At 41.1% G+C, this 27,351-nt stretch overlaps 3 protein-coding genes across 4 annotated transcripts in view; 1 reads left to right on the top strand and 2 right to left on the bottom strand.

Moving 5' to 3' along the window:
- The window catches only part of LOC109469584 (RNA-binding protein FUS-like), a 38,122-nt gene extending 10,922 nt beyond the window's left edge, over positions 1 to 27,200 (top strand). The window contains exons 2-18 of one of the 2 annotated variants that reach the window (XM_019768120.1): positions 8,891 to 9,021; positions 9,734 to 9,773; positions 10,099 to 10,153; positions 11,493 to 11,664; positions 12,158 to 12,349; positions 12,803 to 13,072; positions 13,426 to 13,540; positions 16,978 to 17,024; positions 21,154 to 21,186; positions 21,349 to 21,467; positions 21,819 to 21,948; positions 22,343 to 22,462; positions 22,734 to 22,754; positions 22,879 to 22,945; positions 24,960 to 25,030; positions 25,283 to 25,424; positions 26,742 to 27,200. In XM_019768120.1, coding sequence (XP_019623679.1) covers positions 9,000 to 9,021; positions 9,734 to 9,773; positions 10,099 to 10,153; positions 11,493 to 11,664; positions 12,158 to 12,349; positions 12,803 to 13,072; positions 13,426 to 13,540; positions 16,978 to 17,024; positions 21,154 to 21,186; positions 21,349 to 21,467; positions 21,819 to 21,948; positions 22,343 to 22,462; positions 22,734 to 22,754; positions 22,879 to 22,945; positions 24,960 to 25,030; positions 25,283 to 25,424; positions 26,742 to 26,781 — 1,656 coding nt within the window. In that variant the 5' untranslated portion in view covers positions 8,891 to 8,999 and the 3' untranslated portion in view covers positions 26,782 to 27,200. The remainder of the gene's footprint in view (positions 1 to 8,890; positions 9,022 to 9,733; positions 9,774 to 10,098; positions 10,154 to 11,492; positions 11,665 to 12,157; positions 12,350 to 12,802; positions 13,073 to 13,425; positions 13,541 to 16,977; positions 17,025 to 21,153; positions 21,187 to 21,348; positions 21,468 to 21,818; positions 21,949 to 22,342; positions 22,463 to 22,733; positions 22,755 to 22,878; positions 22,946 to 24,959; positions 25,031 to 25,282; positions 25,425 to 26,741) is intronic. The other variant, XM_019768121.1, reaches the window with a different exon arrangement.
- LOC109469587 lies at positions 250 to 3,187 on the bottom strand. The gene is made up of 6 exons (XM_019768125.1): positions 2,972 to 3,187; positions 2,251 to 2,431; positions 1,597 to 1,744; positions 1,279 to 1,410; positions 960 to 1,078; positions 250 to 424 (listed from the first exon to the last, which is right to left on the bottom strand). Exons 1-6 carry the CDS (start codon positions 3,115 to 3,117, stop codon positions 326 to 328), a joined length of 825 nt encoding a protein of 274 aa, XP_019623684.1. The 5' UTR covers positions 3,118 to 3,187; the 3' UTR covers positions 250 to 325.
- On the bottom strand, positions 3,901 to 7,950 carry LOC109469588. The gene is made up of 6 exons (XM_019768126.1): positions 7,732 to 7,950; positions 7,110 to 7,284; positions 6,355 to 6,499; positions 5,871 to 6,005; positions 4,340 to 4,458; positions 3,901 to 4,044 (listed from the first exon to the last, which is right to left on the bottom strand). Exons 1-6 carry the CDS (start codon positions 7,875 to 7,877, stop codon positions 3,946 to 3,948), a joined length of 819 nt encoding a protein of 272 aa, XP_019623685.1. The 5' UTR covers positions 7,878 to 7,950; the 3' UTR covers positions 3,901 to 3,945.
- Positions 27,201 to 27,351: the final 151 nt, after the last annotated feature.

Raw genomic sequence — 27,351 nt, 5'->3', positions numbered from 1 at the left:
CCACCCCAGCTTTGAACTGTTCAGTACGATGTCGCGCTCATTAGAGTAGCTGGTAGGGCGTTCCACTCTACCGCTGTTCGTGGGGAAAAGCTTCCTCTGTATGTCTCTGTCTTACAAGAGAGTATCAAAACCTAGTATGTGATGTCCTCTTGTGTTGTTATGGTTTTGGGGAGAATGGTGTGTATTGGTATTGCAATGGATCTTTTATGATACATGTATATAGAAAGAAAAGTGACAACATCACAAAGATAAGTTCTGTGGGATTTTCTTTACTCAAACTTCTCATATTGTTAGTTTGAGACAATCGGTTGTCAGTTTGAGACCATCAGCCAGAGATGATCGGATCCACGGCAGGATCCACGATCACTCCGTCCACGATGTTGTTGACTTGATAGAAGTCCCACATGTCCTCGGTGGTCCGGCCCTGGAAAATACATGTATGTCCATCGGGTTAAAAATAGAATGTTACAATACTGACTATAAAACAAACTTACTAGCAGTGTAAACATCGTGGTTTCTAAGTTCTATACTAACACTCGTCAGATTGCTTCTGTACGACAGTACGTACGTCTGTGGATCTTTGGAGCAGAAAATTAATTGAACTGTTTGAAACGAATTCGAAGTCCCACATCGATATCTTTCACTGTTTTCCACTTTTAATAAAGCGTGTGATATACTATAATCGAGACCACAAGCGGCTTGTTACACCTAGCCTTTGCACAGCTAACTCTAAACATTGCTTAAAGCTATCTAATGCAGACGATGCCCCTACTGTACTTGGTGGCAGCGAGTTGATTCCACTTTGCAGTAGTTCTAGGCAAGGAGGTTAAATAACAACTCAATGCTGGGATGATAACTCTGGTACACGGCATATGACGTCGACTGTTTCTTGTTCTTTTCTGAGCTGACATTAGGTACTTAGTAGTTGGTTCGATAGTAAACGATGTCAAATCCCTTACCGTGGCTATGTAGTACGCGTCCCTCTCCGCTTTAGTGGCGAACACGTCAGCCTCCCAACACGTGGTGAAGGGGTTGACGGAAGGAATACGGATCCACTTCCAGACGAACGTGTGGCGACCTGAGACAGAACAGAAAAGTTGCTCAAGACCTCCTACGAGTACGAGTTAGCGTTACGTATCTTAGATTGAGTTTTTGACAAACATTTTGTATTTCCTTATCTGAACGCCTGTTTGATAGCTTCGTTTCGCAATACAATGAAAACACGTCTTTCAGAGAAAGCACACGAATGTTGTACACAAAATTGATGGTGAATCTGACCAGGCTTTAGATCCATAGGAATGGTGAAGTTGTAGGTCCCCATGGCGTCTTCAGGATCCTCACAGAACTTGGGCGCGTTCTGGAAGCCGACCTTTGGATATGTCCTGAGAACTTCATCGCTATACTCGTCACCTATCACGAGAAAAAAAAGAAAAATGAAAGTATGCTATGCTCGAACCCGTGACTCTGGGTTCCGAGTCGAGCACTCTCCCGCTACTCCACACGACCCAACTATTATGTATGTTTTGTGCAGGGAGCTTTGATAATCGCCTACCCTGGATAGATAGATAAATAAACAAACTTGAAATGAATACACACCATAAGGAGACACTCCCATGTCGAAAATTTGGATGAGCTTGTCCGAGTCGATACAGCAGGGGTCCTCGTCTCCGTCCACTACAAACATCAGGTTCTCTGTGTCTCCCTGCCAGTGGTTCCTTCTACACGAGGAATCAGAAACGTGGTTCTGCGGTAGAATATCGGAATACAATACGTGTTCACAGTCGTTAAAACGTTCAGAAAAGTGAGTCGGACTATGTTACCGCAATGCAAGTCGGGATATTTGCAAATCCTCCTCTGGACTGTGATACAGTATTTAGATTAATTATTCATAATTGCCAGATCTGAGGTATGCCTTGTACAATTGCTACAAAAATTCAAAGTTAACAAATGACTACACACATAGGAGAATGGTATGGCGAATAATAGACTATTTTTATTTCTTCACATTTTATTGATTTTGGCATTCTACAACATTAGTATCGTTTTACGTGCACATTTTGCAGCTGGTTTGTACGATTTACAATATGGTCGAAACATTTTTTTGGAAACGGACGAAAATTCATGCACGTGCGGATGTCATCTATACAATAAAGTCAACATGTCCTAATACTGTATACACTAGTAGAGATTGGTAGCCACTAAGTATTACGTATAACACCAGGGCTATAACATCAGAACATTATGCCTTACGTTAGTTGGGTGTGTGAGGACGACCGTCTGCCCCAGGTAGTACGCCGCCATGGGGTGGACGTCGTTGTAGCTGTTGGCGTCGTCTCTGGGGTCGTTACAGAGCGGCAGTTCCTCCGGGTGGTTGTCCAGACGGTGGACGAACGACCCGCCGGTCCCGAACTGGCGGTACCGGAGGTTGTACCTGGAACGGGAAACGTCGTGACTATATCGTGATACTCTCCTCAACGTCCATACTAGAGCCTAGACAATTGAAAGTAGCTATTCGCCGCCTTCGCAGACTTGTGTGGCAGCGGCGTTTCGTAGTCTCTACCCAGACTAACTACGCTGGCCAATATTTGCCAGCCAAGTTTCGCCGAAAGATGTGTGAAAAATACCTAGTCGCACACAATCTGTATCTGTATTAGTATAGCCAGTATAACCGCCCTTCGGCGTAACACACCAGCTTCGCAGGCACGCGGCGCGGCGGCAGCTAGATATATCACGCCGAACGACTTGTTACACTGATCCAAACAATGCTGACATTTGTATAACCTACATGTATCTGCAAAAAAACTTTAAACAGTCCTTTTTGCGAAATCGTACATCAACAGACAACTTATAGATACTACAGATTTTTTCTGACATAATGTTATATAGTCACTTCTACTCCTAGAACAGACAGGTATCAAATCTATCACTTTAGATGCATGGCTCTGTCTCTCTAAAAGTAGAGAAAACTCACTGTCCGGCATTTCTTGGCCAGGCCCGACACTTGGCTTCGTTCCAGTACCAGCCGTTGTTCTCCAGGTAGTCCGTACAGACGATCCAGGAGTGGGCGGCGGCCAGGGCAGGCAGCCCGACAGCCAAGAGCGCGACGAAGAGCTTCATTTTCGGCAGGACGCAAAGCTGCTCACAACTGCCAACTCTTTCTTGTCGCCTGTGCAAAGTGTTGTTTTATATGTACGCCTATCTTTGTTATGACAGGATGTGAACAACGGGAAGGCTTCACAGCTGGCGTATTTGTGTACATAACGTTAACAGGCTTCAAATATTAATGTTGACAGTTTTGTAAAGGATGTCCGCAAAAGACGCCTTAACCAAGGACATGATGTATACTCTAGTAGTAATGCCCTTGCCTAAACCAAACATTGTTTCGACTGACGGCTTAATCCGTACGGGGAGGAGCAACATCATATATGCCAGCACATTTCATGTAAAAGTCTCCCCCTACAGGTACACTACGGTTAAGGGACTACATGTACGGCGCCCACATGCTTTGGTGTACAGAAAGTGCGAAATAGCGCGCCTCAAATGAACGAAATGAAGGAGAAATGACGGATAGCGATAAACGTATCCGGACCGATTGAGCTGACCCCCTCGCACCGGTCGTACGACACGGCATCTCCGGTTCAGCGTCCGGTCGGACGGACTCAAACCCCTCCCAGCCGTGAGCGCGAAATCTACGTACGGGATTCGAACTCTCGACTTTGTGGTGTGGCAACAAACCGACACACTTCCCTAGTGCTCTTTGGGATGAAATACGTTTATTGGGCCACTACATTTCAATGATTTCCAACTTATCATGTCATGCTCCTCACATAATTCATACTTTGACGCGAACATAACTTCCAAGGTCTTATACTAAAAGTGATGACAACACAGAAAGATTTTGACGTCTCTGAAACTTTTATTTCTTAACAACCCTTGTGTTTTTGTTCAGCCAGAGATGATCGGATCCACGACAGGATCCACGATCACTCCGTCCACGATGTTGTTGACTTGATAGAAGTCCCACATGTCCTCGGTAGTCCGGCCCTGGAAAATACATGTCACGTTATGTCAATCAGAATAAAACGTTACTATGCTAATGAAGATAGATACTGCATCTTCTTAAGAATGAAGATAAAGAAAGAGAGAGAGAGTGAAAGAGAGAGAAAGAAGGAAAGAAAGAAAGAAAGAAAGAAAGAAAGAAAGAAAGAAAGAAAGAAAGAAAGAAAGAAAGAAAGAAAGAAAGAAAGAAAGAAAGAAAGGAAAACGGGCATTTTATTAGGCATTTCTTGAAAAACAAAAACAACGACATTGCAGTATGTTTTGTGATATCAGCTCTTACCGTGGCCTGGTACTGCGCATCTCTCTCGGCCTTGGTGGCGAACACGTCAGCCTCCCAACACGTGGTGAAGGGCATGACGGAAGGAACACGGATCCACTTCCAGACGAACGTGTGGCGACCTGGAAAAAAATAATAGCTACTTGAGACCGCCCTACCATACGATCACGAAAGAAAAGGACCTGTTTGAAGAGGCCAACAAATTCTATCCTAAAGTCTCCACGTCTACAGACAAAAATAAAACTACTCTCCTCTTAACATCACAAAACCCACACATTGTAGAAAAAGTGGGATCAATTCGTCTTCCACTGTTTCGGTAAAAGAAGTCAAACCCAATATGTTAGAATTTAGTGTTTAGTAGTTAAAGAAGTCACACATTGTTATCCATTGTCCATTCTTTACTTACATGTAACATGAACATGTACATGTAATTACCTTCGCCAAGAAGGTTATGTTTTCAGGGGCGTTCGTGTATGTGTGTGTGTGTGTGTGTGTCTGTCTGTCTGTCTGTCAACACTATAACTTAAGAAGGCCTTGATGGATTGTCTTGATACTTGGTAGGTAGGTAGATCTTGATGAGACCTCAAAGTGATTAGATTTTGGACCCCCTAGCGGCTTGTTATGGTACTGCAGCTGAACTTCCGGTTTTGATATCTCATGATCTAGACATGCTATGGTGATGAAATTTAGATGGTAGGTAGCTCTTGTGCTGGGGAAGAAGTGACGTGAGTTTAGGCCCCCTAGCGGCTTGCTCTGGAACTGCAGGGATAAATTCTTGAAAATATTCAAAAGGGGATAACTCAAGAACCGGTTGACGGATCGTCGTGATTTTTGGTATGTAGGTAGCTTACGTGATGCTTAATATAAGTATGTGACAATTATGCAAATATTGATGTAATTTGCATAATTTATGGAGAAATTCTATAAATCAGCTGCATTCAATAATAGGACAATTAAAGCTTGTGACATTGGTAATTGACAACGAGAGAAACACAGGAAGATATTGATTATGTTAATAATGACTTAATTTGCATAATTAATGAGAAAATTTTATAATTATGTAATGATAACTGCCTGGAATTTCATACTTGTGGTATTTGAAAGTTAAATTGAGGTGAACATCATTAAACATAATTTATTCAAATCAGGACCTCATTTTCATAATTCATTAGGAAATGCTAGAATGCATTGTTTGTTAATATAAGACTGTTTTTTGGTTGAGATTATTATAAAATGATATAATTCATGAAAATTAGGTTCCTATTTCTTAAATCAGGGGGGAATAATCTAATCTATAATTTGTCAGTCATAAAGATTAACATCATTTGGCGAAGGTATGAGATCGGGGAACTCTAGTTGTACTTGCAACTAGCACGGGCAGGAACTTGCAATAAACTTTCTTCTAGCTTCTTCACTATTGGTTCACCCATAACTGACGGCTTTATCTTAGTTCTTCGTGAGAATCAAGAAAACGTCAACTTTTTTTATGTTTAACATTATGTAGTATAGAACACACACACACTGGTTGTCTCACCTGGTTTTAGATCCATAGGAATGGTGAAGTTGTAGGTCCCCATGGCGTCTTCAGGATCCTCACAGAACTTGGGCGCGTTCTGGTAGCCGACCTTTGGAAATGTGCTAAGCTCTTCATCGCTATATTTGTCAGGGCCTGTGGATTATTTGAAAAAAAAAAGGTAGAAAAAAACTAATTGACGCAAAAGAAATGGCAATATTGTCATTTACAAAAAAAAAAAACGTTTGAAGTTAGCTACACACGTTTCCTCGGGTAGAGAATGGTAGCTAGCCAGAGTAAAAATATTCCGGAAGGCTGCAAATTTTAGCGGACCAACAAAATTTGGCAAAATTTCTACTATTTCCAGTCGCTTTCATAAGCCTAGTATGGGCTAAATGGTATTGTTGCACAAGCGTTAAGTGCTGTCTACAACAGTATTGAGTCTCAGTAACACAACAGTACTTAGTCAAATACATGTAAGATCAAATAAGGACTAGATACAGACCATAAGGAGACACTCCCATATCGAAAATTTGGATGAGTTTGTCCGAGTCGATACAGCAGGGGTCCTCGTCTCCGTCCACTACAAACATCAGGTTCTCTGTGTCCGGACGGCTTCTTATGTTACATGTAGCGTCGTTGGCGTGGTTCTATGTAATGATAAATTTAGCACGTTCTTTCAGGATTCAAGGCAGAAGTAAAGTAAGGTATCATAAAGGCATTTCAAATTCCCTATAACATTTCTCATCTTTATTTATCTATTAATGCACACCTAAAGGCATTATCCTGGGTGCCAGACTGTTTCCAGGGCCTAGACAGTTCCCGGGCTCCAGGACCAATATGCCTCTGTTAGTCCCCTAACTCTGGGCATATAGCTATCGTGCTATTGTTACCTCCGGGGAAGGAGATATCCTTCCGCGGAAGGGCATTATAAGAGTTGGCGGTTTCCATGTTCGCAGCTGGTTCTCGCGGTGGGGTGGACGCTTTTTTTGGACTCGGTATACGTTTTGCTATTAGGCTGCAGGTGATGCACGTTCTTTTTTCCTGTTGTTTAGGTATTTTGGGGTTGTTCCAGTTTTCAGGCTAAAACGCATGGGCTTGTCTTGTCTAACAAGTGTCGAGACGTCCACTCCACTGGGTCACTCCAATTAATTCTCAATAAATAGAACTTGCAGTAATGCTTTCCAGGAAAAAAAATTAAACGCAATATAGCAATGGATACAAAACACCTTGGAGCGGTCTCTAGCGCGTGTGACTTACGTTTATAGGGTGCGTGAGGACGACCGTCTGTCCCAGGTAGTAGGCCGCCATGGGTAGCTCGTAACTGGTCGCGTCGTCTCTCGGGTCTCTACACAGTGGTTTTATCTCGGGATGGTCGTCCAGACGATGCAGAAAGCCACCCGACGTCCCGAACACTCTGTCACGAAGGTCGTACCTGAAACCAAGGATGTACAGGGCTCGAAATACTTTTTTCTACTCGTACATACATGCACTGGTGCAGATGACATTGAAAATTACTAGGGTTCACCAGATAAATTTAGCTGCACCTCTCAAACTTTGAGAATTGTGGATCATACTGAAAAAACATTGTTACAAAATCTGTGTCAGCATTTCTTTTATTCCTCATGGATGATAACAGTCAGTACTGCAAATGAAACTCAACATACATCTACCACTGCAAGCAGGTAGACATCAGAAATACCTGCACAGCTCCAATTTTACCTGCACTAAGATGCATCTGCACCCAGAATTTCGAGCCTTGTAATGTAAGAGGTATTACTTGACGAATTTGATGCAATTTAGCTTAAGTTATTAGAACCCACATGCGTGTTAAAGTAGAGAACATAAAGCCACGTGCACAAAAATCTGTTATCATCGATACCTCTTGGCATTTCTTGGCCAGGCCCGACACTTGGCAGCATCCCAGTACCAGCCGTTGTTCTCCAGGTAGTCCGTACAGACGATCCAGGAGTGGGCGGCGGCCAGGGCAGGCAGCCCGACAGCCAAGAGCGCGACGAAGAGCTTCATTTTCGGCAGGACGCAAAGCTGCTCACCGCTGCCAACTCTCGTTCGTTGTGCACACACCTCTTGTGCAAAGTGTTACTTATATTTGTATCCTTATCTTTGCTATGGTCGGATGGGAAGAATTAACAGGAGGGCCTCGCACGCGCCCGGATGTTTTATCACACAACAGATAGCAAATGTTGACACCGTGAACAATTACTATATATAATATCAGGTTTGTAAAGTCAGTTTGTAAAGGTTAAGTTTGTAAAGGATGTCACCCGACACCCGGGCCGTCACACAGAACGCACCTAAACAGCAAAAACTCCAAGATTACTTGAGCTTGACTTCAGTTACGTATGCGTATACATATATATGTGCTCATAATGATCGCCCCCCCCCCAGTAACATTAACGTTAATGTACAAACTATTCATGTGTCACCTGCAGATTAGTTTTTCTGTCACATATGCGATGGTAGGATGGGAAGAACAGGAGGGCCTCGCACGTGCCCGGATGTTTTATCACACAACAGGCAGCAAATGTTGACAGAAGAATTATGTAACATCAGGTTTGTTAAGTCAAGTTTATAAAGGTTACGTTTGTAAAGGATGTCCGACTGAACCCCTGGCCCGGGCCGTCGCAGGAGACGCGACTAAACCGCAAACACACCAAGTTTGTACTAGCTTGATCTCGACTTCAGTTACGTACGCGGGCCTACTGCGCCGATAGTGATCCCCTCAGTGTTTCCTTCAGGAAATTAAGGTTAATGTTCAAACTACTAACTTTATATATCGTCTGTAGATTGCTTTTTTCCTCCTTCAATCCGTGCGAAAATTTTGAAAGATAAAGCTAGGGGGTAAACATTGTGGACTACTCTGAAGAAAAAGCCAGGGGTGTCAATTTGAAAAAAAAAATGTTTTCGAAATATCTTCTGCAAAGTGCATTGCAGTCCAACTTCTTGTAGCCACGTCTATAGGCGTCTGGGTACTCTAGATGGCCAATTCTAATTTCTAACCGTAACGATTTTGCCACCAGACATCTGCTTGGAGACTCTTGTCGTATCCACTCTCGGCAAATCTCGCGAGATTGCTAAATTGCGCCTTTCCTGTCACGTGACCAGACCAGCTCATCATTTGGATCAGCCATGGCGTCTTCTGCAGATCAAGGTAAGAAAAACAGCGCTAGAATTGAAATTAATCGTAGTTTTTGCGACTTAACCGGTCAGAAATTATTTTAGATAGTGTAGTGGGCGCGTGTGGTTGTTTTAGATGGGTTAGTTTGCGAATCTGGTGTGGAGAAGAAGCTATATACTAATATAGCCACACCCGGTGAAACCCACGCTATACATAGCGTTCACATGTGTGCCGCGTTGCAAATAATTTTCGGGTGATCTTTGGCTAAAAAATGGATATTTTCGAGGTTACAAATGCCCATGATTGCTCGATACAGGTCTGGATAACAATGTACTTCGGAAAGTTCATCATTTTGCCTCACAAACGGGAGAAACAAAAGATCGGGACTGAAAATTTACTGCAAGATGGCGGCGTGGGTTTGGGTTTGAAGTGGCCGTGGGCTTTTGTTCTTCGTTTTCCTCCGAAAACCACTGTGCGCCCCCGAAAAAGAGCTATAACACGGCTGAAAGTACAAGCACAAGAGCAAAATCTAGCCCAGGGGCTTATTAATATTATAGCTTCGACTCATTTTTAATTTGACCTCGACTCTTGACAGCGTGGGTAGTAAATTAGCGGGCTGAACTAAAGCTGAAATGGGGGGGGGGGGGGTAAATTATGTATGGATTTGATGCCACTTTTGTCTCGATTTTTCTCACAGTGTTCACAAAGATGTAAATTTTATTTTCAAAACTTCTTTGTTCTACAGGTTACGGTAGTTATGGTGGAGGCTCCGGCTCCCATCCCAAGTAAGGATCTTTTTTTACTACATCACACCTAGATAAGAACATGTTGGTATAGTCTGAATGTGATCCACAAACGTGCAAACCAGTTGGTTATTGGGAGTTGGGAAGTAAGGGAAATACCGAAAAGAGGATGTCACGGAGGCTACATTCATATGGTTCTAAAAAAAAAACGTTCTATGACAATAATGTGCAAGTTGTGCATCGTTACGAAAAGCTAAGATAGTAAGAATGGACACAAATAAATTTCTGTCTACTTGTAACATTACATAACATTATATTGTCTAAACTAACATTTGTGAATTTAACATATTTCTCCTTTTCCCCCTAGTTACAGCTATGGAGGCTCAGCAGGCTATGGACAAACTGCACAGAGTGGGCAGCAGGTGATTATGGCAATTGAAATGTGTTCAAAATCATGGTGCACAAAAGCTGGCATGCAAGAAACTTTCCATTGTGTTGAGTAAAGAAGACAAACAATCAACCTATACACCATGGCCTCCAATGCTAGACCTGTATTATTTACCCAATATTCACATGATCCAGGTCAATTGGTACTCTTTCCCAGGCAGTCAGTATGAGAAGACAAGTTATATCCATTCCTTGCTAGAGTGCCATTATGGATGTACTGTATTTGAATGTTCTTGCCCCCATGGGCTAATGCAGTAGTTGAACTATTGTAAAAGAGTCCTAAGGATGAAATATTACCTGTTGATAATAAAATAATTATCTCTACACAGCTGGGTTCTCATGAGGCTTTTAAGTTAAAAATTTGAGCCCCTACTCTTTTTGATTTGAACCCTGTATCCTGTGATTTAGCCCCTACACTGTCTTACAACCAGCATAGGGGTGTTTCATCCCTGATGTCCCTGTTCAAGGTTTCTTTTTAGGAGAACCCTGTTTATAAATGTTTGAAAAATTAAAATTTGACTTATACATTGGTTTATTTCACAAATACAATAAACAGTACAATTGGTATGTTTCACATCGCAGCCACAGGCTGAATTGCGTGCACATATTACATATTACTTATTAAAATCATGATGCCACAACTGTTTAAAACCCTAGCTTATTTACTTTTAAAAACTAGTAAAGTATATACAATAACACTAAATGCAAGGACAATGAATTCAACCTGTAGGCACAAAAGGACTCTACGGATACCCTACTATACAGAGTTGTTCAACAGTGTGACAAAGTATGGGATGGAGCTCTTTCTATAACGGTCGGTTCTTGCTGGCAACTGGTCAATCTTTCTGTTCTGTCTGGTCACCCTGCCGCTAATGTTACCTCTATGTTCTGGCAACCAGTGACTGTACAGATCGGAGTTGTATACCTTCTTGGCGAACTTAGCACACAGAGCGACTCTTCGGTCTTCAAGTGTTTGGAGTTTCAGCACTTTCAAGGCTGACGAGTAGTTGGTAAAGTTCTTGCCCAGAATAATCTTTGTTGCTCGACGCTGGATATTTTCGATCTTGCATCTTTGTCTTGACTTAAGACTGAAGCTAGTTTAACAGAAATAAAACATATCTTTACAAAATTGTCCCCTAACATTCTGGAAGTTATGAGTTTTTACATTTTTGGTAACCAGGTAAGAATACCATACCAGACCCCCTTCTGTGGTCACTACCTGACCCCCACATGAAAAAATGCTGGTGGGAAGCCTGATGTGTCTTGCATTCACTGAGCAGGAAACAGAATTAACCATGATGTTGTGTACTTCAGGCGTATGGTCAGCAGCCCCAGCAGCCAGCAGCAGGTGGTGGAGGAGGTTATGGCTCCTACGGAAGTTCCACTGGAGGTACCGACAGTTACTCCAGCTACGGACAGCAGAGTCAGACATCCTATGGTTCACAACAACCAGCAGCACAGACTGCACCATACTCACAGCAGTCAGGTACACTAACAGCTTTTCTCGAACTTAGTTATTGAACAGAATCATTTCTGAAACATTGGATAATGTAACAGACAATACCAAGTTGTTTGTGTTACAGTATTTTGTATAATTAAGTTAAAACTTTTGTTCCAACACAAGGAATTGCATTTATAGAGCTTTTGTTCAGTAGACTGACCCAGTGAAACTTGTTACAATACATGGCTTCTCCGAAGCGTAGCGTCGACGCTTATTCTGATTGGGTCAAAGGTATCTATTAAACATTGTTGATCCCCATTGCGGTTGGGTGAAGGGCCCTGATTGGAACAAAAATTTTAACTTAAAACAATGTCATGTAACTACCAATGTAGATAACTTTCATGGCAGTACTGCTTTCATGATTGACTTTTTAAAGTTTAGTTTATCAGTATCCGAAAAGTAAGTATGAACCTCTAACCTAGATTTGAAGAAGTTTAGCCTAAAGCTAAAGTAGTGTGTGTTGTTGTTAAACTTAAAGGTACTGGAGGGTATGGCAGCTATGACCAGTCTTCACAACAGCAGATGGGAGGGTATGGCCAGTCTCAGTCCCAGGGCAGCTACTCGACTGCAGGGTCCTATGGGCAAACCCAGGGCAGCACTACTTACACTGGGAGCTCTGGATACAGTAGCACGGGGGCTGGAACAGGCTATGGGCAGAGTGCTGGACAAGGTAGTTAATTAATTATAGTTGTTGTGGTGATGTTATGAATGGTTTAGCTGTGGTGACTCTAGAATCGGGAGTATTGCTGACTGTCTTATACATCGCCCTCGAGAATGTAGCATGATAACCGAAACTTGAGGGACCATTACCGCAAGCCCTCCGATGTCAAGGTGTCCTAACGGCAGTACCAAACATTCCCTGCTATATCCAAGATGTCAACGCGGTTGGTTTTGGATCAGTCCTGGAATCACTAAAGTAACAAAGGTTGCACTGTGGACGATTCTTAGATGGATCAGCAAATTGGAAATGTCCGGTTTGGGCAATCTTCTTTTCCACGAGTCTAGTTGAGGGCAATGTATAAGATGATGAATAGTTGTTTGTCATCATTGTGGTGTAGTCAAAGCGAGTTAGGGAATGGTAGGAAAGTTAGGTGAGTGATATGTTGAAATGGTTGTTTTGTAGGTGGCCAGAGCTCGTACGGTGCCGGTGGTCAGCAGCAGACCGGATACGGCGGCAGCTACGGTTCCCAGAGTGCACCAGACTCTGCGCCCAGTACGGGCTACGGCGGCCAGCGTGAGCCCCCCTCGTCCACGGGTGGCGGCGGTGGAGGTGGTGGGTATGGCGGCGTGACGGGGTCCACCGGCGGGGGCGGTTATAGCAGCGCTCCGACCGGGGGCTACGGTGGCGGTGGCGGCTCGCGCGGGGGCAGTAATGGGTCTGGGTTCGACCAAGGTACTTCAGGTTCTGCTACTTCTCAAAATCATGCATTGCCTTATGCCACAACTACAGCGTGATGCACAAGTACAGTTCTCAAGAAATGGGCATTCCCGCTATGTTGAATATAAACTGTTAGATACTGTAATTCCAGATTTTGTCACAGTCCTTTCTTGTTGACGGTTTACCTTACACGATCACCTCTGTATTGTGAACAACTTAATACTGTTAACAAATAATTTCTTGACTTTCCTACACCTGCTGTTACTGTGAACATTATTTCTGTGAGCATGTCCATTTTTCTCAGACCTTGAAATTCTGCTACCATGAACACATTAAATTACAGTATTAATGAGGCATCTTTCATACAGGAGGTGGAAGTTATGGCGGCGGCGGCTACGGAGGACGTTCAGGGGGTTACGAGGACCGTGGAAGAGGCCGTGGTGGGGGTGGCCGTGGGGGTGGACGAGGTGGCGGCTACGGCGGGTAGGTTTTCAATCATGTCTTTCCATAGATCAGGAGTTAACTGTAGTGTTCTGGACAGCAAGCTCATTCTATTATTAGTATGTTTTATTGTTACTCTTACCAGGATCCTTCAATAGTTTTATTGTGCTTATAATTATGAATAAGTGGTAGGGTTGCTTCTGCTACTTATAATTATGTAACCCAATACTGAGAATGATCACAAAAGCACAAAGGCACTGCCCTTTAAACATCTCTAAACCATCAACCAAGAAGGTTTTCTTTCTTCCGTATGGTTCCAAGGATTCAACACAAAGGGTCTTAATTCAACCTACACAGATACAACAGCAGGAAAACTAACATATTTTCCTGTAGGATGACAAAACTGTCGTCATGAAGATGAGAATGCAACACTTTTTTGGTTTACTATATACATGTACAATGGATGTCCTCATTTCAGCATTGCCAGAAAGTGAAGAAAGAGAACAAGTGATAGTTTTAGTCACTTATACTAGTTTGTTCAAACACATGCCTACTTGCAAGTATGTCTTGCATATTAATTCAGATAAAACTGTAGAATTCTCATAGCAGCAGATGTGCAAATGAAGAAGGTTCAAGATCTGCATACAAGGTCAAGAAGAAGACATAGTTATGGTCCTGAAAAGTGTTTGCCAAGGACATGGTCCTTGCAGTATTATGCAAACTGCAAGTGTGCCCCAAGTGGGCAAAAAAGAAGAACCTCAAGATAATATCTATGTCCGATACGGAGCAAAGAACAGTAAGAGGAAGCGCACATAGCAAGGTCAATGTTATAAAAGACACAGACTGGATTTATGAAAATTTACAACGTTTGTGGAAGAGTTGACACAACAGGTGATTATCACCTCTTCAAAGATGTCACACCTGAGACCAGACTGTAAGGTTTGAACCACTCACCTGCTTTTTTCAATAAGTGTGGTAGGATCTTTAACGTGCTTGAGGTGTGGCTGACCTTAAACACAGGACTTGTTTGATTGAAGATTGTGTCGATTGAAGAAGTAGGTGTTAAGTGCCTGCCAGGGATTCAAACCCAGAACCTTCGGATTCTAAGACAACAACCCTAACCACAAGACCATCTTGCCATCTGACCGGATAAAAGGTGATCACATGCGTGATGTTAGGATAAGCTGAACTGGTGTCACTGGACGGATTGAAAGCACAGAGGGAGGAACAGCCTGTTAAAGTTGGAGGGATTCTAATCTGGTCCAGTGAACCTTGAGTGGAAGAGAAAAGCCTGGAGCAGTTTTTCCAGATAAAAGTATTCCTTCAGCGTAGTTGATAATGGTGTAGAATGATTGTTGACCTTTTCTCTGACTACAAAGTTGTTGATGGTTTGCCCTTGGACTATGGGCTATAGAACAGTTACCCGTATCAACACTTTAGACATAATACTGGTTCCTGCACTGCAAACTGAAGACTGACACCTCGACCAGACTAGTTTTAAACAAGAAATGTCATTATAGTTAATAGCTACTTAATTATATGCACAATCCAGTTTCTTAGTAACTACCACATGGTTTCACTTGCACTCAACCCGACCACATGTTGTTGTGTCATTGACACTGTCAATGTGTGATTTCATGTACATGTGGGAAATTTCAATTAAAAATGTTCGGTGTTACAAGGTATAATCGAACTCAAGAATAACAAAAATTGTCATAAAATCTGTCCTACTTTTCAGTATGGCCGATATACGTGCAAGATACTTGTTAATTTTAAGCAACAAAACAATTAGAAATGCATATAATCCATGGACTACATGATTTTGCATCGACTCTACAGAAGAGTGTGAGGACAGCAGGTCTCGGTGAAAGTTATGCCATGGAAAATTGTGGAAAGTGGTACTTAGCTCTAACTCTAAGATACATTTTCTAGAATATACTAAGGGTGATAATAAAGTAATATAGACAAATCAGTAATGAAGCCTTACTAGACTTCATAACAATTTGGGACTTGTGGTTGAAGAACAGTCCTATTGTCATAAGACAAGGCTTATGCGACAATCCAGCTTCAAAAACACTTGAAAAGGAGCTTTAACCTGGAGAACACATACCTGTAGAATGTGTTTACCCAGCTGTGTACACAAGTATCCAGCTGTATACCAAGTATGCCATCCAACGTTTCACTAGTTTGCATTCATAATGCTGATGATAGATGATGGCCTGTGGGTCATCTCAAAGAAGGGCTTCGTCCATTCACCAAACTTGGTACATCCTGGTATGTCGATCAGGTTAAAAATCATGTGCACACCGCAGTGCATACCTCTGTCTGTGCACTGTCTGCTGTCATATAAAAAGGTGATGATACTGATAGAAAGTTACTAAATTATTATAGAAAGTACTCAATTATTAATGTGCCATGGCAACTTGCATTTTGTTCATTATTGCAGTGAGTTAAAAATGTAGATAATATAGGAGGGTACATAACTAGGGCTCTTACAAAAACAAAGGGATTACAACAAGTGGGAAACCTGTGAATAGAAGTGGGGTATAAAATTAGTAACACCTTAAACAGACCTCACAGATGGTTGCAACCTGAAAGTTGACAACAACATTCTAAAGTACAGCAAAGAAGGTCAGACATCCTAAAGTTGATTAAATTAGCAGAAGCACAGGGAATCTGACTTGCAGAAGTGGACAACATGTGGTCACTGCAGCTGGCTGAACTCATGACTGATGGAGTGAGGATATTCCACTCGTAGGATGACTGTTTTGGGGCCTCCTCCAGTGAGAACACCTGCCATGTTACAAGGAACGGGAGCTTGGATCACTTTATAAAAGGCTCCAGCGTTGGAGTGGAAGAAAAGAGTTGCTGGACTATCAGATGCAATTTTGTACCTTGGCACATAGTAGCTGTTACCAGGCACTACACAAAAGCCCTAGTTGTCATCAAATGTGCCAGGGATTTTTGGAAATAAATACCTACAACAAATGACTGGTTGTTGAGTCAGTTACTCATGTAAACCATGACCATGTGCTAGCATTGTCTGAACTCCTATCTGGAGTACCTTGTTAGTAACCATTTCAGATGCATAAAGTGTAGAAAGTGGATAAAAAAAAGCTCTAGAATGTAAGCTATTCTTATCCTAACTGCCCAAGAATTTTACCACATTTTAGTGTATGCATATTCTTAGTGCATATAGCAATGGTATTATACTAGTACTGTAGATGATGTTGACCTTGTTACTATTTGTGGTTGCAGTGTTTATGAATGATGCTATTCATGATGCCACCCTAGTGTTGGGTTCTGTCAGATTTCTCCCTTATCAAGTATAAAGGTGACGGTTTGGGTGCTTTGGGCACCCCTGACACAAGGAGAGACATTACAGCAAACTTCTGCCTTCTTCTGATGATCTGTTCATGGTAACGGACACTGGTGTCCAATGTCATGGGTTCAACCTGATCGTTTCACCTATTCTGTAGCGACCGCGGCGGATACGGCGATCGCGGGGGATTTAAAGGTGGTTACGGTAAGTGCTGCGTGTATAATAATTGTCAACAGTTCTGTCAAAAAGATTATCCCATCTTCATTGTGCTGATGTGAAGGCAATGTGGGTTGGTCATTGTTTCTTCATAACCGATGGGAAAAAATGTTGGGAAAAGTTATGGTTATGAATTGGGAATGTAGTAAAGAAATGGAATAACGATCATAATATGGGTAATCGCGAAAGTGTTAAACAACAGAAAAAAAAGAAAGTTACCTTGAACTGTGTTGAAAGATGAAATATTATATGTTGTGATATCACACCTTACTTTTATTCCATTTTAGATACTGGTAGGTAGATTGGTACCATAACAAGCAATTTTACATGGGTTTTTGAGAAGTGTTGACCACACAAACAATACTATAAACATAAAATGGTGGATTAGTTTAGACTCAAACTACACTTACAGGTGTTTTGCATTGCACATTGCATATGGGTATCTAAGTACATGTAGTGAGAACCAAAATCAGGGGTTAATGTTATGTTCAATTAAATGCAGCAATGGTATAATACGAACTAAAACTTAAAAAGTTACGGGTTACATTTTATGTGCCAAAGCTACAATGTGTATCTTGTATGAATGCTCAACTACAGGTCTGAGTGTGTGTTATAAGTCAAGAAATCAAACAAATAACTGATGGGTATGATCTAAATGTCAGTGTAAACTGTAACACTTGATATATGTAGCCAAATAGTTCCCAAGTTCCCAAATACTAAGTAATACCTCTATCAATAGATGACATCTTTTACATTTAGAATTCATTTTAAAGCCACGTGAAGACCCAAAGAGGGATGCAAAATAATGGTTTGAGATATGTGTGCAGTTTACTCTGTGCAGTTGTTGTATTAATGATTTTCAGTGCACAAAGTGTTCATGATATTTATAATAATTATAAACAATTATAATGATAATAATAAACTTTTCAACACCACATGGGGCTCAACACCAAATTTAACTTGTGTAACTGACGCATGGGTTCATACATGTGAAAGGACTTGGTTACATTTACTTTAACTTCAGTTGTGCTAGGATAAACTGAAAAATATGTGTGTGGTTCATTCAGCAACAGCTTTATTGCTCAGGGGTTTTCAAAGCTGGTTTAATTATAAGTGACATGGGTTTTGATAATAGGTTAACATGGATAGGGGTACAGTGAAGTGAATAGTTTTAGTTTTTGGTGTATTTGACATGCAACATGGCTACAGAATTTGACACAAACTAACTCTTCAGCTGCAAATAATGCCGAATGAATCCCAGCTGTTGGCTAATTGTTAAAGGTGTCCATGGCAATGTATAGGTTAAGTGCTGGGGTACAACTTTTCCATCCAAAGACTTTGCAACCAAAGACATAGGATGGACCTTGTTAGAATGACAAGGAGACTTTGAACCTCATAAATGCACTTTTCCAAGAACAAAACCAGTGCTGCAAAGCATTAGATAAAGTTGACAAATAAAAGTTTTAAAATAATACACGTTCAGTTAAAAACAACCATTTGACAGCAATGTTAGGGGTGTGAAGGATCTACAGATTTGTAGCCATTGAAAGGAGGAAAGATGTTCCTGATAAAGAAATGAAAAGTAACTGATGTCCTATTGTGAATCACTTGGTAATGTGATCCCACATAAGAATGTCAGCGGGTATATGTTAGAACTCTGATGAAAAGGTGTTTACATATAAGTTATAACAGTCAAAGTAGTCTGCTGTTAGACCAAAGGTAAAGTGTTCTGGTAGTAGACCATAGATTCTTTCACTACTTTCTACCATTAACCATTTATTCAATGTTCAGTTAAGTGGTAGAATGAGATGCCCCAAAAACTGCTATTTAATGTTGAATTGGAAAAGAAGAAGCTCATGACTTAGCAGTTACCATGTATGTTTTTTTCTCAGCCACCCTGATATTTGATAAGGGTACACTGGTATTTTCCTGCAAGGTTTCAAAGCCAACAAGGGGTATAGTTTGTGTGTACTAACATTAGACATGCTTCAGATTTAGAAATACAACTTACATTTTTTTACATATAAGCATACAAGGGGGTCTTTCTCTTCCTGAAGGATTTTTTAAACTAAAGTTCATATGACCACTTGCCAAAGTGGTAAAGATAAATTTACATAAGTATTGACTGTTGTCATCAATGGTTCTCTACAAATGTTAAACAAGTTCAACTTGAATGACTGTTTTTGCGTGTTTGTGTCAAACTACACTGGAAGCTGCAGTGTTCAGAAATTCATCCAAAGCTGTTTGTATGAAAGTGGCTGTTACTAGTATCATAATACAGATGTGTGCAGTTTGGGGTGCTATGTCAACACTTCCAAAGCAGTAAGGTGGCTAAAAGTGCATTTAATCAGGACAGCCAAAGTCAATTTCATCTACAATTCAAAAGACAGTAAATATTGCAATTACAAAAGAAGGTACACAAAAATAACCAAAGGCTGTGGTTGCAATGCACTTCTGTGTGTTGGGGTAGCAAGAGTCAAGTTTTCTTAAACAGGTGTGAAGAAAACAACAGTGTATAATACTGGTCGACCATATATGTACGTTTATTTCGTACTAGGCCAAACCCCATATGGGGCATCCCACCCAGGGTTTAAAGTAGTCAAAGTGTTCTATTGAACTAAACCTAAGCAGTTACCAAGAAGTTAATAAAATAATTTAACCAATATTTTTAAAAGCAATTGTGTCATAGTGGGGTTCATATAGGTTGCAGACACAAATTTCTCTCTCTCTCTCTCTCTCTCTCTATGTGAACAAGACATAGTATGTACAGATATTACTTATGATCAACATGACTATGAGTGTGTTGCATAGTTCAAGAACTAAATAGAATCTGTATGGTTGACAGACACTGCGAAAAAGGGGTTTAAACAAAAACGTAACTTATTTTTCGTAGTCTTATACAATGAACGATCTCCACAAGGATGAAAAATTGATGTGTTTTCCATTAACTGGTTAAAACAATTTGTTCCTTGCTTCTACACAAAACCTGGTGTGATCCTGTATGCTATGAATGTTATTGAGAAATATTAGCCCATGCATACTTTCTGATTGTGTTTTTGATAGTCTAAATATCAATGGTTGTTTGATTTCTCAGCTTGTGTGCATGATATGTGTCTGACAGGGAAACTAAATAAATAATACTCTGGGTGATTTAAACACATGAAATAGTTAAACCTCAAAAACAAATGGAGAGGATTGTTACCAACAGATTTCACTCAACAATATTCAGACATAAGATTACATGGGTCAGAATATGCCACATGTGAGACTGAATACATAAACACAGCATGGTTTGGGGTTTTGTTAAATATTTCAAAGGTTTACATTACATGTAATAGTTAAACCTCAAAAACAAATGGAGAATTTGTTACCAACAGATTTTACTCAACAATATTCAGACATAAGATTACATGGGTCAGAATATGCTACATGTGTGACTGAATTACATAAACACAGAGCATGGTTTGGGGTGTTGACTATTGTTAAACATTACATTACATGTAATAGTTCAACCTCAAAAGCAAATGGAGAGGATTGTTACCACAAGATTTCACGAAACAATATTCAGCTATAATGCCAATGCCAGTGCCTATAATGTGTGACTGAATACATATATGTAAACACAAAGCATGGTTTGGGGTATTCCTAAAGCATCAAAGGTTCACATTACTTTAAAGGGTGTTGTAGTTTGTCAAGTGTGTACAATTTTATTTTTGGTTGTCACAATTCCATCCATATGATGTTGCAAAATAGTATCACTAACACTATGGCCATGGGTGTTAAACAAGATGTATGAAGAGACTCCAGTGAACACATCCTTAGTTGAACCAGTTAACACATGAAATAGGTTGATGTGTATTTGCATTGAAAATATGCCAAGATTTGTTTTATGGGCACATGGTAGTAGTTTTAGTTACCAGTATCAAAACCAGGTTCAGATTCCTACTAGAGGATAACTCCCAAGTAGCATGTTAAAGTTAAACATATTTTGAAGCCACTTTTCACCATGTATTAGTGATAGTTTGTACATATTATATATAGATTGAACTGTTCTGTGTGTTGCAGAATAAGAGTCATTAGTGAGCAGATATCTTACTGTTATGTTCATTTTTCACAGGAGGGGGTAGCTCTGATGGTGGCCGAGGCAACGGTATGCACATTGTCTTCCTTATAACCTTTAAAGATATTGTAATTACTGATATTTTCACATCTTCACAGTCACTTCTGTACCGACTTTCTCTTTCCTGCACCATCTGATTGCACTGAATACCACTCAGTTGACATATATTAAAACTGTTCCCCTCATCTTTAGATGGAGACATGCAGGTCCAGCAGGACACCATCTTTGTGCAGCATCTTCCCACCAACATGAGAGAGGACGAACTCGCCGGACATCTCACCAGCCACTTCGGATCCATCGGAATCATCAAGGTAACTAACTACACTGTTTAGTTAGATTTAGTTAGCCTGGGTTTCATCTGTGAATGCTATATACACTCTGTTCTACTTCCTATAGTACAAGAAGGTTAAGATTTCATGGAATTGTGCAAAAGTATGTCAGATTAATACAGTAGCATGCATAGTGGTATAGGCACCTGCCTCTGGACTAAGAGGTTGGGAGTTTGATCCTTTGAAATGTTGACGCTCACCCAACATGCACGCTACTGCAAAGGGTCGCAGTCCCTAGGATGGGACGTGAAGCTGTGGCTTTCATGTCAAATAATGCATGTTGGAACCATTTGAGCATTGACGTTTAATTTGTTTGCTCTTGATAATTTCCAGATGGACAAGAAAACCCACAAACCCAAGATTTGGATCTACAAAGACAAGATGTCTGGGGCGCCCAAAGGAGAGGCCACGGTTACGTATGACGACGCTCACTCGGCACGGGCCGCTATCGACTGGTTCAACGGTACGATCTGACATGTCATTTCAGCACACAGAATCTGGAGATGTTATCTGCCACTAAACTGTTGCCATGTCTTTTTATGAATCAGTAGTGTGAATGTATTGTTTCAGGACTATGTCAGGAGTGTGTCGCTCTGTACACAATTGTCACATCGGTACACAGTGCCTATACTAATTATCGGTGTCAATATTAGCTTTTTAGAAGTGTCATAAGTCAGGCCAGCTTTGTGATCTGTTTAAACTCTAGCACACTGAAGTATCCATTTGGCTGCCAGTTATCTATTGGTTTAACTTTTACTACAAAGATTAGGCAGCAGGGAGATTATTTTCTTCTACCATAATGATTGTTCCTGATTCCTGAATGAGTGTATTTCATCCTTTACTTCTTGTCCCTACAGACAAAGATTTCCTGGGACAGAAGATCAAGGTGGAGCTGGCACAGATGCGCCCCAGAAGCGGGCCGTTTGGGCGCGGCGGTGGCCGGGGTGGCGGCGGCGGCGGCGGTCGTGGCTTCGGAGGTAAAATTATCTTTACTAGTGCAGAAGGAAAAGTTACGGTTTTCACTCGGTTTCTTCTTCTGTTAACAAAGAAGGTCAAAGACATGGACCAGATGTCTGTCACCATGGCAACTGGTGCTGTAGCAGACACCTGTGGTGTTGGGTTACACCATGTAGCAGAATAGAGTTGGAGGGGCTGCTCACCATGCATATGAATGTATTTGAGTAAGTAGTTTGTTGAACTAGACCAGGTGAAGAAATAACACGTCTCTTCTGTTCTTGTTTTTTACAGGACCACGTGACTTCGGTGGAGGTAGGTTGAATTCCTCAGTAATAAATCATGTGAAGTGCTTAACTCTTTAATACATTTGGTTGTGTAAAAAGACTTCCCAACTTGATGAAAGTATTCATGGAAACCTTGTGGTTGTTTGTTTCAGGCCGAGGTGGACGTGATGGCGGTCGATCTATGGAGCAGCGGGAGGGAGACTGGAGTTGCCCTAACCCGTAAGAGTGTTTGCTTTACTGTTGTTCTGTGGCATGCTGACATTTCATATTATGTTATTACTGAATCACCGCTGGAAATATGCTGTAAATAAACTGACAAAAATGTAGACCTTTTTAGACAACGAATCATCTTTTTAAGGTACTAAATAACCATGGCTGAGGACATTTTGGGTCTTTTAGAAATGCAAGTTGCAGTTGAGTATGGACTTTGAATTTTTGGTAGAAGGTGCGTTATTGTAAGGGCATAATTTATGCAAATTTTTATGACGCCACGATGACGTCATCGATAGTTATGGGGACACGCCCATTTTTACAAAAATCGAGTTTCCAGCCTAACGCCGCGGTAGAAATTAACGGTATTTAGGGGAAATGTTCATAATGATAATAGTAAGAAATTTACGTTTGGGTTTGTTCATATTCGTTAATACTGATTTTTTATGAATTTTTTTCCGATAATTTTGATTACATCCTACGCCGCCCCCCTCACGGCTTTAAACAGCGTCGCCATGAGTCGGCCAAACGTAAAGATTTAGCTTAGAGGGTAATCTTTCCAAAAATGCCCATTTCCCGTTATTCCATTTGCAGTTTTACCCAAAACTCATCTTAAAAATCATATATCTATAGTAGGGGTTACGTATTTTCGTTGTAGAAGCCGCAAAAACGCCGAAATCGCCAATTTTTTGTCGCCATTCCAAGGGCGCCTATCCCTCCCACCGAAAAATGGGTTATTGACCTGTCAGCACGCTGTATTTAGCGTACTGCGGCGCGATTTGGAAAAATAGAGGGGGGAAACGTCCAGTAAATAGAACAGCCCAACAGCGTGCACGCCGGCAGGCCAAATCGCCACATGACGCCCGAGCTTGGATTCAAAATGGCGGACTCTCGTCTCCGAGGCGCTCAATGTTTTTCAGTTTCGAGCGAGATCTGGACTGGAAGAAGGGATTTTAGGGCTATATCTTACGTACTAAAACATAGGCGAAGTCTTCAGGATTATTTTGAGACCTTTTGGAGGAACTCTACCCGGGTTTTCTGGAGTTGCCAACTCGTTTTTGACGCCGGACCCCTCAAGACTTCATGGACGCTCTCGGCATGGAAAATAGCCTATACATGGCTCGACGATCGACAAGAATTTGCCAAGCCGCCGGACAGATAGCCGCAAAGGAAAGCAGGAACGGACGTGGTATGGGATTTTTAGTGAATCGGTGAACGTTAGGTAAATAACGTTTGCCAGAACTTGGACTTATAAGATATATATATTTTGGCCCCCACATCTGCACAGTTCACCGATATTCTATCCTCGGTTGTATGTAACGTTACAAAATATGTGCGATCTTTTTAAAGTTTGTCGGAAGTTATGATTGACCAGTATTTGTTGTATCAGAGAAGTAGCAAATAATCTACAGTAAGTTCGTCGGTCAGATCGATCAGAGTTCGTGGCATTGAAAATAAAAATGAAGTTTACACAGGACTTGCGTTGTCATGTTTGTTCACATATCTGTATAACTGCACACCAGTATAATTTATTACAAACACAAATTCAGAAATATTGTATTTTCCCTTCCATACTTTTCAAGTTGTAGCTATGCCCCACCATCCAAACAAGATACTAGTAGCCTGATTGGCCCAGCTGCCTCTTGTTGTCCCCCCATGGGACCACCTGGGGTCCCCAAAGAGGCGGAGTAGGCCCTTCTTACTAATGCCTGTACCCCACTCAGGGGTTAAAATCGTCAACTTTACAGTTCAATTTAGGTGCCAAAATGTGACAGTGATGAAAAAATTATCACAGAACATAAAAATAGACCTACAAATCATCCATGTCAGATAAACAAAATATATTGTCAAAATATGCCTCAGGATGGGTTATTTAGGACCTTAATGACAACTGTTTATTAACTTCTAAAGAGGATTAGCCTTAGATTTGTGTATGATATGCATTGACAGTACTGTCAACATGCGTGCTGTAAAAATGTACACATATAATGTGTTAGTAACCATCTTTTGTCTATGTCTGTAGGGAGTGTGGTAACACCAACTTCTCCTGGAGAACCTCCTGCAACCGCTGCCAGGCACCCAAGCCAGGGGGAGGTGGGTTATCTGAACATTATACAACTTGTCACAAACAGCTTGTAACAGCTGGTAACAAAACTGTGCAGATCTCTGAAAAATTAGAGAATCAACAGCTTCAATTGGTGTGGCCTAAGAGTAAGAATAAAGAGAATGGTGAATGTATGAAAACAGTGTTATCATTGTTAGAAGTAATCATATTCATGAATCATTTTCTTCTACTGAAGTGCAGTACCCAGTAATGCTAACATGTATTGTTCCCTGCTATGACAGATGATGGCGGCCATGGCGGCGGTGGGTTCCACGGCGGTCCTCGCGGTGGGTTCCGTGGACGTGGAGGAGACCGGGGAGGTTTCCGTGGTGGACGAGGGGGCGACCGTGGTGGCGGTGGAGGGTTCAGAGGCAGGGGGAAGAGGTAAGCACTGTCTTCTGAACTCAATACATTGATCTATTAGACAACGATCTTGTTTTTGATGCATCAGATTTTATGTTCATCTGAATGTTGTGTACTCTTTGTTGAGCCTGATGAAATGTAATTGCACAATGTACTAGTATGTCTAAAGTTGAAATTGTTCTTACCTAGAGCTTTCTACCAGTCATTCTGGTCTTCTTCAATTGACTTTGTAACAGCTGAAGAAAAGTTTTATGTAACTAGAAAGGCCAATATTTGCTTTGGAGCAAATACAGCGATGGGTTCACCACATTTTACGACATGGCAGGGAAAGAATGAGAAACACAAGGGAAAACAATGATTTACATTGATATAACTATAATATGAAGTAACATACGACTAAAACAACAGTTGGATAGCTATTCCCTACTTTATTGGTTAGGATTTTTAATTGCATAATGCAAACTGTTGATTTTCAAAATAAAAATAACGTTCATGCCCCGCATTCCTATGCTGGAGCAGGAAAGCTTGAAATACCTACCAAAACACTTGAATACAGACATACTGTCAGTATGGAAATGCTCTGTGCAGGTGTTAATCAAGTTAAATCCCAACAGCCAATCAGCAAGAAATGCTCTGTGCAGGTGGAAATGCTCTGTGCAGGTGTTAATTAAGTTAAATCCCAACAGCCAATCAGCAAGAAGAATAGAGGAAAGCTGCATGCCTATTGGTTGATGCCCTGCATTCCATTGTGATGACTCATACCCAAACGTGGTAAACATGGCACACTAACACAGTAATACATTTGCTATAACACAGCCAAAAAACTCAAATAAAACCATTCTAAAAGCCTGTATCACAAAAATTTAAAAAACGCCTAGGGGTATTTGCCCACTGTACCTCCATACCAAATTTCAGGACCTTAGGCCCTAAAATGAAGAAGCTGAATCCATTTAAAAAATGGCAGGAGAAGAAGAAGGAGGAGAAGAAGAAGAAACACCAGAAAAAGCAATATGGTTTCACCACACCACTTCGTGGTGTGGTGAACCCATAATAATGTCTTGTCCTGTGAACATGTATGCTGGGCCCCATTGGAAATCAGCTCCAACAAGCTGAATGGGCTACCCTTCTGTTTTAGTATGAAATATATGATATAAACTTAAGATAAATACATAGCTACAAATGCACAATTCCAGACCATACATAGATGTAGTCGCAAAGGCACATGCTATCACATGTTGCATGTTCCAAAAACCCCAGTATTTCGGTGATGTTATGGCCAAAATTAATGTACAGTACTCCATAATCACATTGTTAATGTTCACTTTTGCTGTTTTTCAGAGATGACATGAGACAAGACCGTAGGGACCGCCCGTACTAGAGCTGTTCGAGACAAACACCGTTTACAGAGCCGACACTACCCGGCTTGTGGTTCATTTCTTGTGTTTGTCTTTTGATGCTGATTCTGATGTTCAGGCACCACCATGCCAGTACGTAAAGGTGTCTGAAAACTCAAGCTAGGGGGTTCGTATAAGGAATATTGTTACTGTATACCAAGTTGTACTGTAGTATCACCAAACGGGAGAAATACCAGATTTTTGTGTGTAAGTCCCAAACCTTTTGAAGAAAATTTACATTTTTTGTGATGCCAGCGGTGATATTTTGGACTCGTACTGTATTTAAGTAAGTTTCTCTGAGAGTGCAGGACCAAGTTGATTTTTTAGGTGTAACTCTTGCATTACAACAAGAACTTCCATTTTACTATCTTTTGGTCATTAAAGTATTACTTCATTCCTGTCATTCACGTGTTTGTTTCATTTGTGTGCTGACATTATGAAGTGGTTGTAGGTGGGTGGATAAATAGAATTAACATTACCACAATACTTAACATAGAAAACTCTGCATATGTGGTACCCTGTGTGGAATGGTTGCATGATATGTTATAGCGTGA

The sequence above is a fragment of the Branchiostoma belcheri genome, unplaced genomic scaffold (genome assembly GCF_001625305.1).
Source record: "Branchiostoma belcheri isolate BF01 breed outbred unplaced genomic scaffold, Haploidv18h27 scaffold209, whole genome shotgun sequence".
NCBI lineage: Eukaryota > Metazoa > Chordata > Leptocardii > Amphioxiformes > Branchiostomatidae > Branchiostoma > Branchiostoma belcheri.
This window is presented reverse-complemented; position numbering and strand designations above follow the sequence as displayed.

Coding starts and splice junctions, on each gene's coding strand:
- LOC109469587 (XM_019768125.1), bottom strand. CDS start 3,117: ATGAAGCTCTTCGTCGCGCTCTTGGCTGTCGGGCTGCCTGCCCTGGCC. Junction 1,745..2,250: donor TCCTCACACACCCAACTAAC/GTAAGGCATAAT, acceptor ATTCTACCGCAG/AACCACGTTTCTGATTCCTC. Junction 1,079..1,278: donor TCCTATGGATCTAAAGCCTG/GTCAGATTCACC, acceptor GTTCTGTCTCAG/GTCGCCACACGTTCGTCTGG.
- LOC109469588 (XM_019768126.1), bottom strand. CDS start 7,877: ATGAAGCTCTTCGTCGCGCTCTTGGCTGTCGGGCTGCCTGCCCTGGCC. Junction 6,500..7,109: donor TCCTCACGCACCCTATAAAC/GTAAGTCACACG, acceptor ATCATTACATAG/AACCACGCCAACGACGCTAC. Junction 4,045..4,339: donor ATGCGCAGTACCAGGCCACG/GTAAGAGCTGAT, acceptor TGTATTTTCCAG/GGCCGGACTACCGAGGACAT.